Raw genomic sequence first — 18,196 nt, forward strand, 5'->3', positions numbered from 1 at the left:
TTTTTTATATTTAAAGAATTTGCCACTGACAATTCAAACGTAAGTTTTTTGAGCAGTGTAGAGTAGCACTTGTTTGTTATTTCTCCGATTACAAATGCAGACATGATTTTATGTTTACGCAGCGCGATGCAACGCGTAAAAAGACATCGACGCGTTTCAGAAAGGTGGGGCATAGAGGAGAAACAATAATGTACAGTATGTGGAAAATAATGTGTTTTTTGAACCTTAAACCGCATAAACAAATTTCATTACACCAAATAATGTTCTTTTTAGCAGCATCATATGACCCCTTTAATGAAAAATCTATGTACCTGTTCAGTAGGGGTAGGAGAGAGGTCTTGGTTTCTCTTCAGCAGACATTCACTGAAAGCGGTCTCATCAGGGGCTGGCTTCACTCGAGGAAAGGCCATCTCACACTGCAAGAAGAGATTTATGAGCTGGAGGCTTATTGTTTCACAAAGCAAAGAATCACTGTGTAGAACTGTACTTACAACATAGAAGTCAAATGGTATGTGAGGGACAAAGGGCCGATACCTGAGAGAACAGAAGGCATAGGCAATGTCGAGTCAATATTAAGAAATTAAAGTAAGCCAATTAAATAAAAAAAACAAGCATATGCATAATAAACAACGCACCCCTGGACCAAACCTCCGCGGGAGCCGAACCGGCCACCTCGGCCCCTGCCACGATCTCCTCTGCGAAAAAAAAGCAATAATTTCAGTAAATTAAAAAGGAAAACATAAAATATGCGAAAAAAACCTTTTAAATAAAAAATCTCAAAATGTTTGTGAAAGATTAATTTACGAGCCAAACAAAAAATAACCGATGAGAAAACAGTGAATCACAGGTGGTGAAACGAGCATCATTGTTCATGTTAATGCTCGGTTCTTCGTTCTTTCGTTTGTTCATTCATTAATTTATTTATGAATGAACAGTCTCGTTTTTCGAATATATAGCGTTTAAAAATACTAAAAGATTAAATCCAAACGCGTCGTTTAATCAGTTTTAAAGCATGCACTTCAATAATAAATACATTGTATTTATTTTATTCGTCAAAAGCACGGCGGCTAGCAGAACAACATGCTAACAGGCAACGGGCTAGCTTTCAACCAACAAAAATAAACAAAAAATTGCTACGGTTTGATGAACCTCGGTATTTAACTTAATCAAGCACACGTTATTTTGTTTAAAGAAGAATAAAACAATTGATACCTCATTGCGTAAGACGTTTTGTCAATTTAGCAAGAACACGCTGGTGAAAAATAGACAGCCTCTGTCTGCAGCTCGCCGCTGGTCTGCGCTTCCGTCGACGGATGTTGCGTTTCATAATACAAGTTTTTTTCTTCTTCTTCTTCTTCTTGTTTAATGGCGAATAACCCCTTAGGAGTATTATCGCCACCCACTGTACTGGAAGTCAAGCAAATTTACATAGGCGATGAGTTTGAAATTTGAGAAGGGAAAGGATTGAGAAAGAAAAAAAAGAAAAAATTTGTATGTTTCATATTTTCTCCAATCTATGGAGCACTCAGATCACATGCTCATGCTAGCGCTGCGTGTTCAGCATTAGCTATTCATGCCCCAGATTAGGTAGAATACTCCACCACACATATTATAATCTAAATCCGAAACCTGAGTCATATATATGCATTTAATTGGTGCTCTTTATGTGTCATTCTTTCCTCCCCAAAGTGATTAAATAATGTCACGATATACACTATATTCACCATACCTAAAAAGTACATGATATACATATTCAGATACACCACATACATTGCATAACCCATGTAAACATGTAAACCCATAAGTGCCAGTGTTGATTTCAACCCTGTAGCCTATGTCCCAGACTTAATTTAGACAGCCACACCTCTTCTTTCCTATTTCTTCCCTGACAATTTATCCTCCCTACTGTCTGCGTAATATTATAACACCATCTCCCTGTGCAGCTATTATCACATCTAATTTTTCATTTATTCATTAACTTTTTTAACTTTAAAATTGACTTTGCCTCCTTTTTCCCCATAGGCACTTTAACATCCACCTCCATCTTGTCTAGCGCTTTTTTTGCTAGTTTATCAGCAACTTCATTACCAGATACCCCACCTTGTGCACCCAACAAAAATATACCATTATTCCAGCCTCTTTCAATCTGTATAAAGATAGATACACTTCCATTAATAAATTTTCTCTGTCTGATCTCGCATGTGCTATACTAATTAAAGCTGAAGAATCTGAACATATTACCACTTTATTTGGTCTGACTTGTTCAACCCTGTAGTCCTATTATTATAGCTGTTAACTCTGCAGTGTATACTGATAAAACATCTGGCAATTTCAAACTAATTCGTACTTAAAATTTTGGAATATATACTCCCTTTCCAACCTTTTGACTAACAGGTTCCTTAGATCCATCCGTAAATTTTTGAAATGTTGAATAAAATTTATTATTTAGAATAGCATTAACCTCCGTTCCAATGCATTCACTTTGGGGCTTGTCTACTAAGCTCAAATCTACAAGTGGTTCAGGGACTCTCCATAGTGGGGCATCAGTGAGTGGTACATTAGGACAGAAGATCTTATTATCCTTGCCATACTCCTTGGCCCATATTCTACTCTTCCATCCAAAACTACATCATCCATCATACAAATATTCCCAGCACTCCTCCAGTACTTTACGAGTGATATGAGTACTTACCGATTGTTGAAGTTTCACCCAATACGTCATTGTCAATTTTATCCTTCTAAGTTCAACAGGCATCTCACCCATTTCTACCCCACTTGCATCTACAGGGGATGTTTTAATTGCTCCACAACATATTCTTAATGCTCTGGATTGATATCTAATTTTTTCAGTAAAGATTTGGTTGCTGAGCCATATACAATGCATCAATAGTCAAAGCAATAACGAATCAATGCTTGATACATACACAACAATGCACTACGACTAGCTCCCCAATTGTGACTAGCAACCGTACTCATGCAATTTATGATCATTCTACATTTTCATTCAATTTTACTTATATGCAGTTTTCATGTTAATTTTTCATCAAACCATAAACCAAGGTATTTAAAAACAGGTACTCTTTCCAATGTTTGATCATACAACTTCAAATCTAAATGCTCAATCTTCTTGTTCATAGTGAATAACATATATTTTGTTTTTGAAACTGAAAATTTTAAACCCCAGTCCAGGGACCACTCCTCCACTTTTTTAATTGACTCCTGTATGCCTTTAACTACATTTTTAGTATTGCATCCTCTCTTCCATAATGCTCCATCATCTGCATAAAGTGCTAATCCTATTCCTGTTTTTTTTTTTTTTTATCAAAAACATCAGTCATTAAATTAAACAATATGGGCTTATTGCACTACCCTGTGGAGTTCCATTTAGAATGTTATACGGATCTGGTATTTCTTCTCTAATTTTAACCTGAAAGGTACATTCAAATAGAAAGTCTAAAACCCAGTTAAACAATTTCCCACCTAATTTATTGAGTTTAATTAGCAAACCTTCCCTCCACAAAGTGTCATAAGCATTTTCTATGTCAAAGAATACTGTAAACATGTATTATTTCATTATATAGGCTTTTTTTTAACTTCATTTTCAAATAGTATCAAAGCATCTACAGTAGATCTACTTTTCTTAAATCCACTTTGAAAAATTGATAACATTTCCCTGTTCTCCAAAATGTAATTCAGTCAACTCACAATCATTTTTTCCATGACTTTACATAGCGTAGAGGTAAGAGTGATGGGTCTATAACTACTAGATTTTATGTCTTTCCCAGGCTTATAATTATAAAATTCCAATAATGCTTCTAATGCTTTAGCTGGTAGTTTCTTTAAAATGTCATAACTTATCATATCTTTACCTGATGTTGTATTCTTTGAATTATTATATAGCTGATTTTAATTCAAAATAATTAAACTCATCATCCAAAATACTATTAAAATCTTGCTTTTTCTTGCAAGTATTTATATACTCATAATTTGTCGTCTTAAGAATGCATCATCTGAGTTTTCAATGCTATGAGCTTTAGCAAATGATTGAGCCAACATTGTGACCTTATCTTTATTTGTAATGGCCACCGTCCCACCTTCCTCCATTACAGGTATCTTTCTGAAGCTATCAATTCCATTCATCTTCTTTATGGTACGCCAGACTGCATTTATTTCGGTTTTCCTCACTATTGTATTACAGAAGCTTTGCCATGCCGTCTTCTTCGTATTTTTAATAACCTTTTTAACATAAGCTCTTTTCTTTTGATAATCTATGACTGCTTCTGGGGTGAGTGTTCTTTTTAAACATTTTAATGATTTATTCCTTTCTCTAATTGCTTTCGAGCATTCCTCTGACCACTAAAGTACATTTTTTCTTTTACTTGTACCACTTACTAGCGGGATTGTGATACTGCAAAATAAACGCCATTCACTACTTTACCATACCTATAATCACTGACAGATTTTCAAATTGTTCTTCACATAACATTTGAAACTTTTCCCAATCTGCCTTTTTATATATCCATCTTAAACCAAAATTACAATTTTGTATTTGAATCTTATTTGGAATTTCACCGATCACTGGAAAATGATCACTTCCAATATTATCTTTAGATACTGACCATATGCATTTACCGGCTAATGATGCTGAAACTATTGTGATATCTAAACATGACATTGCACCTCTTATCTATTCTTGTTGGGTTGCCATCTAGACACACTAAAGAGTTTTCTTCCATGAATTCTTCTATTACTTCACCATTTTTATCTTTGTTCCGGCTACCCCAAATACTATCGTGTGCATTAAAATCACCACACATAATCATTTTGTTTGATTATTCTCCCATGGCACTTTTCAGAATGCCTACTGATAATTCCGAACAAGGATTATACAAATTTACTAATCTGATTACCCCCTGTATACCCATTACTTCTATACATATGCTCTCTGCATTACTTTCACTATTTACATACCTATATATATATATACAGTATATATACTGCACAAACAAGTATGTGGAAAATACAAGTACAAACAAACAAACATTTACTCGAGGTGCCATAATTTTGGCTCTCATTTAGTATGCACTTATTCCCAAACCAGTTAGTACAAGTGGGTGTTGCAGTAGATAATTCACATTGCCATGTCAGGGGTGGACCTGTACTGTCATACACTGCGTTTATCAGAGAAGACCAGACAGAAGAAATTGTACCACCCACAGCCAATCAAATGCATGATAACCCAAAGCCGTGCCATTTTACGTAAATTACATAGACATCAAGCATGTGCTAAAGTAAGATAAGATTTGTTTTTAAATGTTTAAAGTCACCTTCTTCACCATTACTAGAGCAATATGCCTCCATCATCAGACCACAACTTTTTACAGAACTAATTCAATACAGTAATAACACAAAAGGTAAGAATCTTTTAAACAATTTTATAAAATAATATCAGTTCCTTAAGTCACATATTAGCTACACTAGAAAAAAAAAAGGTATAGGAACAATTTTCACTCAGAAATGGCTAGTAAATTTCACAAACAATTATAAGGACATGGCAACAAATTAAACATGAAATTTTGAAAAAGAAAAACTGAAATAGTATTTTCTTGTAAAACATATTTATATGCATTTTATTTATAACTTCAAAATGTGTTTTACTTATTAAGTTTAAGGGGGGAAAAAACCATGTCAAGAAAACAATGCAAGTCTATTAAAAATGCAGCAATCCCATTTCTGCATCCTTAATACTCATGTATAAAAATGATCTGGATTTAATGTATATCTTGCTTTACTGTTTTTCTCTATTTCATAATACATTTCACAGTTAAAATCTTTTGAAAACTGTATAACACTCAAATAACTTCACCTTTACATTTCTGTACACTTTATTTTATCCTTTATTTTTAATTATATTTTATTATTTTTTAATACTGTAGTTAGTACACAATGGAATTAATTTCTATTAATTTTCAGATCACAATTCAGACTTTTTAAAATCAGGTAGCAAGCAGCCATGGCAGAATCCAGAGATTACGGTAAAGTTCACTGCACTACTTAATTTAATCAAAATTTAATTGTGATTGTTTCATGCATTGTTTATTAATGCAGTGCAAATGTTCTCCTTCCCAACAGTTGGAGACTTTCTGACAGAATTCAAGGAGCAGATAATTTCGAGAGCGACTCGGGTCAGTGACATTGCTGAGGCTGTTATCTCCCAAAGTCTGATCCATGAAGCAGCAGCTCAACAAGTGCAGGCTGCTCCAACCCAGCAGGAGGCAATGCGGCTCCTGTTTGAGGCTTTGGAAAGAGAGCCACCTCTAAACAGTGTGTCCTTCCATCTCATCCTGAGAATGACAGAGCCTGAACTGATTCAAGAACTAGGTTAGAAAATCTAATTAATTTTAGTGGATAGCAATAGTGCCATTTAACAAGAACTGGATCTGTCCAGTTTGTGAATTATCATCACTAAGTTAATTAAGTCATGGTCATTATTGACATGGCACTACAAACTTATTACAAAATTAAAGTTGTATGAAAAATAAACCTTTGCATGAATATTTATTATGATTATTATTATTAATAATAATAATAATAATAATAATTTGTTTATATATATATATATATATATATACTGTATATATATATATATTTTTTTTTTATTATTATTATTTTTTTTTATTGTTATTATTTAATTAAAAAAAAAAATTTTGCAGAGTGGAGACAACGCAACAGCAAGCATACGCAAACAAAGAGAATCAGTCCACCCAGTTCTCCCAGAGAAAAAAGAAGACAGGATGACAAAAATGGACATTCAAGTGACATCCAGAAAAGAAAAGACTCTCTAAAAAGGCGTAGACTGGAAACAATGCGTGCCATTGAGCAGATCGAGAAACTTTGGGAAGGAACTAAGCAAGAGAGGACTGAGATAGACAACATGAGACAGAGGATTCAGCGACAGCAAGATGAGATAGTCAGGATGACCACAGAGAAAAGACAACTTGAGAGAACTATTACTCACATGAAAGCCGAGATGGACCACATCCGCGAAAGAATGGATCGTAATAAAGAAGAGGTAAATAGAGAGAGGGAGAGGATTGAGCAAATGAGATCTGATCTCCAAACTGAGCAAACCACCCAAGAGCAAAAGCGTGATGAAATCATCAGAGAGAGACAGAACTTGGAGATGATCAGATATGAGACTCTGAGACAGGAGGAGGAGCTGGAGAGCAACCGTGAAAGCACAAAGTACGAGATGGAACGAATGGAACAAATGAAAAGTGCCATACAAGTTCAGATCAATGAGATAGAGATGAAGATTGAGGAAACACAGAAAGCAATGTGTCAGATGGAGCAGATGAAAGCTGAAATAGAGGAGGAGAAAAGCGAGTTGGAGAGAAAGAAGTATGACATCAAGAGGCAAAGAGACCAGTTTGAGCAGATTAAAGTTGACATACAGCAAGTAAAGATGGAAATGGAGCAAAGGTGGCATGAAACAGAGAAAGAAGGGCTGGAACAGAGAGCTATAATCCAAAGAGAGAAAGATGAGCTGAAATACCTGCAAGACGAGATTCAAAGAGCAAGAGAAGAGGTTGAAAGAAACAGAGTGTTTTCAAATCAAGAGAATGAGAGAATAAACCAGCTGAGAGCTCAAGCGCTTACAGAAAGCAACCTCATTCAAAAGAAATGGCAAGATATCTTAATAAAAGAAAAGGATCTGGAAGAGATGAAATATGAAATTGAGAGAGGTCGAGAGGAGTTGGCAATGAATGGAGAGCTGGTCAAAAAGGAATGGGAAAAGATCGGACAGGCCAAAGTGGACATACAAAATCACATGATATCTATGGATGCCAGAGTTGAGGAAATAAAAAGAGAAACTGATAGGGTGAAACATATGAAAATAGAGATGCAGAAGGACAAAGATATTCTAGAAAAACAGAAGGATGATATACGAAAAGCTAAAGAAGAAATGGAGAAGAAGAGGTATGAGACAGTGACAGAGGAGCTAGAGCACAGAGCTCGAATGCAGAGGGAGAGAGACGAGCTGGAGAGTTTAAGAGTCGAGATACAAAGGGCTAACGATATGGAGAAAACAAAGCTGCTGAAGGAGAAGGAAGAAAGTTTTAAGATAAGAGAAGAAGCCAGACAAGAAAGAGAAATGACAGAACTAATCAAAGCAGAGATCAAGGCTGAAAAAGACAGCTTGAACCGAAGACAAGAGGAGATGCTGAGGGAGAGACAAGAGTTAGAAAGAATTAAACGTGAGACGGACAGAGCCAAAGAGGATATTGAGAACAGCCAAGAAGTCACAATCCGGGAAAATGAGAAAATGGAAAAAATGAAGACTGAAATTCAAGGACAAATTGAAGATACTGAGAAGAAAATTGAGGAGATCCAAAAAACAAAAGAACAAATGGAGGAGACAAAGGCTGAGTTGGAGGAAGAGCGGGAGGAGCTGGAAAGAAAGAGAGAATTGGTGAGAAGAGAGACCGAACAGTGTGAGTTCCTCAGAAGTGAAATCCTCAGGGTGAAGGAGGAAATGGAGAGCAGGTGGCATGAAACAGAGAAAGAGGAAGTCGAACTCAGAGCGAAAACTCAGCATGAGCTGGAAAGACTGGACAAATTAAGTGACGAGGTCCAAAGATCTCAGAAAAACATTGTGGAGAGCAGGATGGAGCTCATGCAGTGGAAGGACAGTCTTGAAAAACTGAAGCTTCAAGTAGAAGACGACAAACTTGCCGCTATCAAACAGACGGATGAGGCTAAAGCAAAGAGAGAGGAGTTGACAAAAATGATAGAACAGATGGAGAAAGAGCGAGGAGAGATTAATAACAGCAGAGAAAAGGCTAAAGAAGAAGCAGTTGAAATCAAAAGCATGAGAAATGAGCTACAAAGACAAAAGGCAGAAATAGAGAACAGGATTAGAGTTGCAAAACAAGAAAAAGAGGAGGCAAACCATGCCAAACTTGCAGTCCAAGAGGCTAAGATGCTCTTAAAAAAGCAAATGGAAGAGTCAGAAAAGAGACGGTATGAAACCATAACAGAGGCGTTGGAGCAAAGAGATGAAATACACAAAAAAACAGAGGAGTTAGAACAAATAAATGAAGAGATACAAACAACCAGACATGAGCTAGAAAAGTTGAGGCATTCTGAAAAAGAGAACCTGCAGAAAATGCTGGAGGATACACAGCAAGAGAAAGAGTTTGTTGAGCAAATGAAAATAGCTGTGCTGAAGGACAAGGAAGATCAGGAAAAGCGTTTAGCTGAGATGGACAAGGAGAGAGAGGAGCTAAAACAGATTAGAGTTCAGGTCCAGAACGAGAAGAAAGATCTAGAAAAACGAAGGTATGAAATGATGAGATATGATGTAGAACAGAGTGCTCAAGTGCAGAGACAAAGAGAAGAACTTGAGAAGATCAAGACTCAGCTATTTCTGGACACAGAGAACATGGACAGAAGCAGAGAGTTAGCGCAACAAGATAGAGAGAAAGCTGAACGTCTTATGATTGAGATCCAGGAACAAAGAGAGGAAGTGAATAAAAGGTTAGAGGAGACAAAACGACGAGAGGACACTTTGAGGAAGATGAGAGAGGACATGGAGCATGAGAGAGAAGATCTGGAGAAGATCCGTGTGGAAACGCGGAGAGGGAAAGACACGTATGAAGAGGTCAAGGATGAGATTAACAGGGTGAGAGCGGAGATAGAGAGGTTGTGGGATGAGGCTGAAAAGGGAGAGCATGAGGAACGTGAGAAGATGAACAGGGAGAAGGGGGAGATGATGAGGAAGATGGAAGCTATGAAGGAGGAGATGGGTGAGATTGAAGAAATGAAGATGGAGTTAACAAAACAGAAGAAGGACATCGACGTAAAGATGGAAAAGGCAAGGCTGGAAATGACTAATCTTGAAAAGATGAGAGCAGACCTCCAAAAACAGAAAGAAGACATTGAAATCCAGATGATGGAAGCAAAGAGTGAGAGCTACCAGATGGAACTGATGAGGACTGAGATCTTAAAACAAAAAGAGGATGTTGAAAGGAAAATGGAGCTAGCAAAAGCAGAGATGGACAAAATGCAACTTGTCAAAGAGGAAATACAAAGACAAAGAGAAGAGCTGGAGGAAAGGATGCAGAAAACCAAACGCGAGATTGGAGAAATGGAGCTGATGAAGAGAGAAATGGAAGGGAAGAAGAAAGAAATTGACCAAAGGATGAAATTGACCATGAGGAAGAAGGATGAGATGGAACGACTGAGGATGGAGATACAAAAGGCAAAAGACGAGATGGAACAGAAAAGAGCGGAGACGGAGAGGCAGAAATATGAAATGGAGCAAGTTAAAGCTGAAATCCAAAGAGCGAGAGAGGAGTTTGAACTTAGGATGGAGGAGAGAGATTTAGAAGAAGAGAAAGGACAGATGAACCTCACAATAATCAACCTTATTCAGCAGATTGAGGGGACGAGAGAAATGGTGCGGAAAGCAAAATTCCAGATTGAAAGCCGAATGGCAGGAAGTCAGATGGAGACAACAGACCAAGAGGAGATGAATGCTGAGATGCACAGGCTCATTTTGGAGATTGAACACATCCGGGAAATGCTGCGAGGTCTTAAGGCTGAGGTAGAACACAACAAGGAAATGATGACGAGAGACAGGGATGAGATGAGGCTACTGAAGAATGAAGTTCAACGAAGGAGAAGAGAGATTGAATACAGGGAAGAAAAGATTATGAGAGAACGGGACGAACTAGAACTCGTGAGAAATATGATGCAGCGGCAAAGAGAAGAACTGGAGAAGAGGCTGGAGGAGACCATTAAAGAGAATGATATGGTGGAGCAGATGAGAGAAGATGTGAAAAATGCTTTGGAGGACATAGAACAGGCCAAAGAAGAGATAAAGAGACAGAAAGAACGCATTGCTCTAGAAAAGACAGGCAAAGAAAAGGTAAGCCATAATTTACTTGCATTTAACAGATGTGTCATTATATTATCTGTATTATCAATATTGTCGGCAGCAAATGGACTCTTAAAGTCAACATGAAGCATCCATAACCTATTTTACAAGGATGTTAAACATGACAATCTTGAGTGAAACGAGAAAACGAATTAGACAAAGAGTTCAGAATAACTGTATACTGTACACATTGTATATCTAAAAAAAATATTGGGACAGAGATGCAAATGCAAACAAGAACCATTTATTTCAGGTTCAGCCTGCCATCATTCCAACCGAGAGCCAGGAGTATGCAAAAACAGAAGAACCAGCTGCCATTGAAGTGGAAGACTTTGTGAGTGATGTTCAGAAAGAAAGACAAGAACTGGAACAATATATAGAAATCATTTTAAAAGAGAAACATGAACTAGAGAAAACAAAGGAGGATGTACGAGTGGTAAAGAATGAAGCTGAAGAGAGGATGACAAAATTACAAGAGATAGAAATAGAGATGGAAAAGAAACGAGCACGTCTACAAAACTGGGAAAGACTGCTGCAATCAGAGAGAGAAGAAAACCAGAGAGGTTTAGATATAATATGGAAAGAGAAGGAGCAGCTAGATAAAAGAAAACAAGAACTAGAGAGTATGGAAGTAAATCTACAGAGAGAGAAATGTGAATTGGAAAAAGCAAGATTGATGGAGATTAAACAAGTTGATGTACAAGTCCAAACTGATGTGATGGAGGATGTAGGAAAATATCAGATGATCTTGACTATGAAGGAGCTGGATAAAGAGCGACAAGCTCTGGAGAATTTTAAAGAAGACTTACTTGCACAAAAAAGTACAATTGAGAGACAACTGGCAGAAATAAAACTGAGCAAGGATGAATTTTCACTCAAAGAAGCCGCACTGCAAACTGCAACAAAAAACACAGCAGACATAGAGTTACAATTAGAGCTGCGAAAACAGGAGCTAGAACGAACAAAAGATGAGCTGGAAAAGACAAAGCTAGAAATACAGAAAGGAGGGGATGACCTGCAGACGGAGATTTCAGAAAGCAGAGAAAAAGACAACATGATAAGAACAGAATTAGAAAATGCGAGAGATGTCCTAAATCACATTCGACAGGATATAGAAAAACAAAAGCAAACCATGGAGGCTGACCTAAAATACACTTTTGCTAGAGAACTAGAAGACATAGAAGCTCAGAGAAAAAGGATAGAGGATGAAAAGAGAATGTTACAGAACATGAAATATGAGCTGCAAAAAGAGTCTAGTGATATCGAAAGGTTAAACCAGGAAGTGCAGAAAGAAAGACAGAACATGGAGAAATGGGCAGAGCAGCTTAAACAAGAGAGGGAGGAACTAGAAAAGAAAATGTGTGATATGCAACAAATACAAGCAGAAATAGCCAGAGAAAAGAAAGATCTAGAGAACCTGAGAGAGGAGAATGAGCCGACACTGAAGGAGATCAAAAAGGAGAGAGACACTCTTGAGAAAATAAATGAACTCATTTTACAGCAAAAAGATGATTTTGAGAATGAGAAGGAGGGAATAAAGAAAAGAGAAAATGAACTGCAGCAAATGCAGGCTGATCTTAACAGACAACAAAAATACATGCAGGATATTCAGAATATAGTTGTAATGCAAAAAAGTCAACTTCAGAAAAGCCAAGATGAAATAGCCGAAAAGCTAACACAGGTGGAAGACATCAGGCAGTTCACACAAAATGAAAAAGACAATCTTGACAGAGAAAGGGCGGCTATAATGGAACAGAAGCAGCAGTTGGAGAGCAACTTGACAGATGCATTAAACAGAGAACTAGAAACTGTGGAGCTTGTGAAAAAAGAGGTACTAAATGAGAAGCGACTTATTGAGGACTGCAGAATAGCTTTAATCAGAGATATAGAAGATCTGGAGAAGAAGAAAATCAATTTGGGTAGTCAGGCAGAGGAGATAAAATTACAAAGACAAAGTATTGCAGAAGAGAAAAGCAAGTTGGAACAGACTGAATCTGTGCTGCAACGAGTAGCTGAAGATACTGAGAAGCTAAGACGAGATACACTAGCTGAAAGACAGACGCTTAAAAACACTGCTGTGCAACTTCAGAAAGAGAGAGATGCCATTGTGAGCCTTGCAGAGGAGACAAAAAGAAAGAGAGAGGACCTAGATAGAATGCAAGCTGATGCAGAAAAGCAGGAAAAAACATTTGAGATATTGAAGGGCATGAAGGCTGATCTGAAAAAAGAAGCCGGTGTCATTGAAAATTTAAGACAAGCTGTTCAAAATGACATACAACACGTAAAAGACATGGAAGCCAAAATTCAAAAAGAAAGACAATACACTGATAGTCTAGTTGAAGAGATTGAAAAGAGGTCAAAAGCACTGGATGAGATGCACATGGAGGTTGAAAAAGAAAAGCGATATGTTGAGTCTGAGAGAGATGTTCTAGAACAGGAAAAGTCTAAGCTCAGAGATCTCAAAGATGAATTTGCTCAGCAAAAAGAACAGAACATTATTATACTGGCAGAGATAGAGAAAGAAAGAGACAATCTTGCGCAGATGAGTGAAACCATCACAAATCAAAGGTGCATTGTTGAAAGTGATAAAGAAAATTTAAGACGGAGAGAAAATGAACTGAAACAAAAAGAAGCAGAGATTGAAAACAAACAAAAACAAATAGATGAGCTGAAGAGCAGTTTAAGAATGGAAAAGATGCAAGTTGAGCAGATGCAAGCTGACCAAGATCAACAATGGACAGTTGTACATGAAAAAATAGAATACGTTAAGACTGCAAGTGATAGAGACGCGACATATCTGGAGAAAGAGAGACAGGAAATGGAGAATTTGAGAGAAGAACTGAGGGTGGAATATGAAAATGTGGAGCTCCAAAAGAGATATTTAATTGAGCAAAAAGAAGTATTTGAAAGCCGCATGAAATCACTAGAAATGGATGAGGAAGACATCGAGAAAAATAAAGCCAAACTGCACAAAGAATTTGAAAACTTGCAGTTTCAGAGGCAATCGTTTGAGAAAGAGATACAGCAGGTAAGAGCTGACCTTCAGAAAGAGGCTGACAATACTGAGAGAATAAAGAAAGAGGTTGTAGCTGAAAAGCAGAGTATAAAAGACATGGCAGTTCAAATTCAACATGAGGGAAATGACAGAAAAGAAGCTCTGGAGAGGATGCGCCTTGAGCTAGAAAAACAAAAGCAAGACATTGGGACTGAAAAAGATATACTAGAAAACCAGAAGTTTGAAGTGGACAAAAGCAAAAGAGAGATAGCTAGAGCAAACGATGATCTTGCTGAAAAGAGAAAAATTAATGATATTGATCGGTCAGAGATGGAGAAGCAGAGAAATTCCCTTGAGCAAATGAAGATGAACATTTCACAAGAGGAACATGGTATTAAAATAGTGAAGGAAAGTTTGAGACACCAAGAAAATGACCTGAATATATGTACATCACAACTTCATGCACATCAGAAAGAAATAGAACAGATTCAGGATGTTATCATGAAAGAAAAGAGTCAGCTTAATGAAAGACAGGCTGAAATGGAAAAGCAAAAGAGAGAATTAGAGAATGTGATGGACAGACTTGAAAAAGAGAGGACTAATGTAATGGAAGAAAGACAAAAAGTGAATGGCATTGCAGTAGAACTGAAGAGGGAAAGTGAAACAGTGGAGCTGATGAAACAAGAAGTTCTCCGCGAAAAAGAATCTATTGAAAACAGCAGGCAAATACTGAACAAAGATCTAGAGGATATAAAAGAAAATAGAACCATATTAGCTGAGGAGTTTGAGACCTTAAACTACCAGAAACAATTGACTGGCAAAGAAAAGCAGGAATTTGATAAGATGAAAAATGAGCTCCAACAAGAAAAGGAAATTATTGCTAAACTAAGGCAAGACATAGAAAATGGCAGGCAGAAGGCTGAGGAAATGACGATCAAACTTCAAAAAGAAAAGGAAGATATAGAGATTTCTTTTGCCAGGATAAGATCAGAGGAAGGAGATCTAAGAAAACAAAAACAAACAATTGAATCTGATAGAGACACTCTTAAAAAGGACAAGTCTGACCTGGAGAAAACTAAAGCAGAGATAGCCAGAGCCAAAGAAGATATTGAGAATCAAATTGAATCACATAAAAGACAAAATGAGGTAACATTGGCAGAGATACAGAAAGAGAAACACATTCTTGAGCAGTTAAGAATGAACATATCACAACAGAGAGATGATCTAGAAAAGGACACTGAACAAACAAGATACAAACAAGCAGAACTGCAAAGTCTAAAAATGGAAATTCAGAAAGAGCAAACAGAGATAGATGAGCAGAAGGTGATGATTGCACTAGAGAAGAGTGGGCTGAAAGACATTAAAGCTCAAATAGATAAACAGAAAAAAGAGACAGATGAAACCAAAGAACAGGTTAAAAAGGAGAGGGATGATATTGAGAGAGAAAAGGCAGAATTGATGAATCAAAAACAACATATGGAGGTAAATTTGAGGCAAGAACTAAAAATGGAGAGTGAAAAGTTAGAGCTGCTCAGAAAGGAGATGTGTGATGTAAAGGAAGGAATTGACAACTGCAGGAAACGCATAAAAACAGACATGGATACTTTGGAACAAACAAAGCTTGATGTAGTGAAAGAGTTGGAGAATATTAAGCTTCAGAAACAAATGATTGAGGATGAGAAAGATAGGATTGAGCAGATAAAATCAGATCTAAAAAGAGAAGCCGAAGACATTGAAAAGATTAAAGTAGAGACACAAAATGAAAGACAGAAGCTTAAGGAAGCAACAACCCAACTTAAGAAAGATAGAGATAATGTTGAGAGTCTTGCAGAGGAACTTGACAGGAAAAAAGTGACACTAGAAAATATGCATCAGGAAACTGAATTGCAAAGGAAAGCAAATGAGTCTAATAAACAGATGCAGGAAAGAGCTCTACTTGAGCTGAAGAAAACTGTGACAGATATAGCAAGAGCCAAGGAGGATCTTGAAACCCAGCTTGTTGAAGAAAGAGAAAAGAACAAGATCACACTAGCAGAGATACAGAAAGAAAAAGACATGCTCCTGCTACTGAGAGATAGTATTTCAGAGCAACATGACAACATTGCAAATGAGAGACAACAAATGAGACTGAGAGAGACTGAACTTGAACACCTCCAAGCTCTGATTTATAGGCAGCAAGATGAAATGGAAGCCACACGAAAAGCTCTCACAATGGAAAAAGACAGAATTGAAAAGAAGAAAATTGAAATAGATCAAAAACAGAGAAAGGTAAATGAAATCATGGAATTTACAACAGGAGAAAAGGCTTATATTGAGAAAGAGAAGTCTGAAATGCTAGCACAGAAACACCAAATGGAGACTGAACTGGAGGTCTTGAAGGTAGAACTGAATAATGAAAAAGAATTAATTGAGGAAAGGACCCAAATGTTGAAAACATTCAATGCTGACATAGACGAAAAAAGAGCAGCCCTAGACAGAGAGATAAAGGAGCTTCAATATCATAAAAAAGCTATTAGAGATGAGACGGATGATTTAGAACAGATGAAGATAGAGCTGCAAAGACAAACTGAAGATATGAGAAGGCTAAAAGAAGAAACACAAAATGAGAGACAGAGTTTGGAAAAGATGGCTGAACAACTTCAGAAGGAGAAAGAAGGTATTGTTCATCTTGCTGAAGATACAAAGAGAAAGAATGAGATTCTGGATGAAATGAAAGTATTACATGAGTCCAAATTAGAAAATCTGCAAAAAGAGATCAGGGAAAAACAGGACATGATGATTGAGCTGAGAAAGAAGTCTGAAGATATTGAGCTTCAGATGAAGGAGATATTGACTGAAAAGGAAATGCTGGAAAATGATAGACAACTGCTGAAGAGAGACATGGAAAATCTGCAACAAAAACGAGTTAATGTAGACAGAGATTCAGAGAGTCTGAAACATGAGAGAGAGGCTTTGGAGAATGAGAAGGAAATGATAAAACAGATCAAAACTGACCTGCAACGAGAAACACAAGAGATTGAGAAGATCAGACTAGAAACACAACATGAAAGACAAAAACTGGAGGAAATGACAGCTCAACTCCAGAAAGAGAGGAAAGAAATCAATGATCTTACTGAGGATACCAAAGGAAAAGGCATGGTCTTAGATGAAATGAACAAAGAAATTCAAGTGCAAATGAAAGAAATTCAATCTGATAGAGACATGACTGAGAAGGAAATGCATGATCTTGAGAAAATCAAAAGGAAACTTGCTAAAGCAAATGAGGATCTCGAAAAAGAAAGAGAAAAGCAAGGAATCATACTGGCAGAGATACAGAAAGAGAGAGACAACCTAGAGGACATGAAGGAGACCATCACAAGGCAAACACATGATATTAAAAATCAAGAGGAACAAATGAGACAAAAACAACATGAACTCGAACAACTGAAAACTGAAATTCATAATCAGAAACAGGAACTAGACAATGACAGAAACATTAAAATAAAAGACAGAAGTCAGCTTGATCTGAGACAATCTGAGTTAGACAAACATCAGACAGAAGTGAATGACATGATGGAAAAAATGAGGAATGAAAGAAGACGACTAGATAAAGAAAAACAAGAAATGGAAGAAAAAAAATGGCAGATTAATAAAGAAAATGATGATGTTAACCAAAGCAGAAAATATCTGACTGAAGACCTAAAGATGATGACACTTCAGAAACAAGTGATTGAAGATGAGAAGAACAAGTTAGAACAGATGAAGATTGAGCTGCAAAGAGAAGCTGATGATATCCGAAAGCTCAAAGAAGAAACACAAAATGAGAGACAGAGTTTGGAAAAGATGGCTGAAGAACTTAAGAAAGAGAGAGAAGATATTGTTCATCTTGATGAAGATACAAAGAGAAAACATGAGATTCTGGATGAAATGAAAGCTTCAAGTGAGTCTTCAATGGCAGATCTACAAAGTGAGAAAAACAACCTTGAGCAAATTAAATTGAACATCTCCAAAAAAACTGATGAAATTGAAAATGAGAAAGAAAAAATAAGACTGAGACAAGATGAACTAGAGCAACTAAAAGCAGAAAATCAAAAACAACAATATGAATTGAAAAACCTCAAAGAAATCATCATGACTGAGAAGCAGCAGCTTGAACTCAGAGAGGCTGAAATAGAAAAACAACAGAAGGAGCTGCATGACATTGTGGAGATCGCTAAGAATGAGAAGAGCATTGCTGAAACTCAAAAAGCTGCAATGATCAGGGAAAAACAGGACATGAT

General features: G+C 36.8%; 2 protein-coding genes across 2 annotated transcripts in view; one reads left to right on the plus strand and one right to left on the minus strand.

Annotated features, from left to right (window-relative positions):
- ilf2 (interleukin enhancer binding factor 2) overlaps positions 1-1,318 on the minus strand; it is a 4,197-nt gene extending 2,879 nt beyond the window's left edge. Inside the window, exons 1-4 of the mRNA XM_016530413.1 lie at positions 1,213-1,318; positions 636-695; positions 492-534; positions 312-416 (exon numbers count right to left, since the gene is read on the minus strand). Of these exons, the coding sequence (XP_016385899.1) occupies positions 312-416; positions 492-534; positions 636-695; positions 1,213-1,217 (213 nt within the window). The 5' untranslated portion in view covers positions 1,218-1,318. The remainder of the gene's footprint in view (positions 1-311; positions 417-491; positions 535-635; positions 696-1,212) is intronic.
- A 4,010-nt stretch (positions 1,319-5,328) lies between these two features.
- LOC107722128 (nesprin-1) overlaps positions 5,329-18,196 on the plus strand; it is a 45,365-nt gene continuing 32,497 nt past the window's right edge. The window contains exons 1-5 of the mRNA XM_016530351.1: positions 5,329-5,414; positions 5,974-6,035; positions 6,133-6,381; positions 6,714-10,933; positions 11,196-17,045. Of these exons, the coding sequence (XP_016385837.1) occupies positions 6,014-6,035; positions 6,133-6,381; positions 6,714-10,933; positions 11,196-17,045 (10,341 nt within the window). The 5' untranslated portion in view covers positions 5,329-5,414; positions 5,974-6,013. The remainder of the gene's footprint in view (positions 5,415-5,973; positions 6,036-6,132; positions 6,382-6,713; positions 10,934-11,195; positions 17,046-18,196) is intronic.

Source organism: Sinocyclocheilus rhinocerous, unplaced genomic scaffold, assembly GCF_001515625.1.
Source record: "Sinocyclocheilus rhinocerous isolate Xijiao unplaced genomic scaffold, SAMN03320098_v1.1 scaffold781, whole genome shotgun sequence".
Lineage (NCBI taxonomy): Eukaryota > Metazoa > Chordata > Actinopteri > Cypriniformes > Cyprinidae > Sinocyclocheilus > Sinocyclocheilus rhinocerous.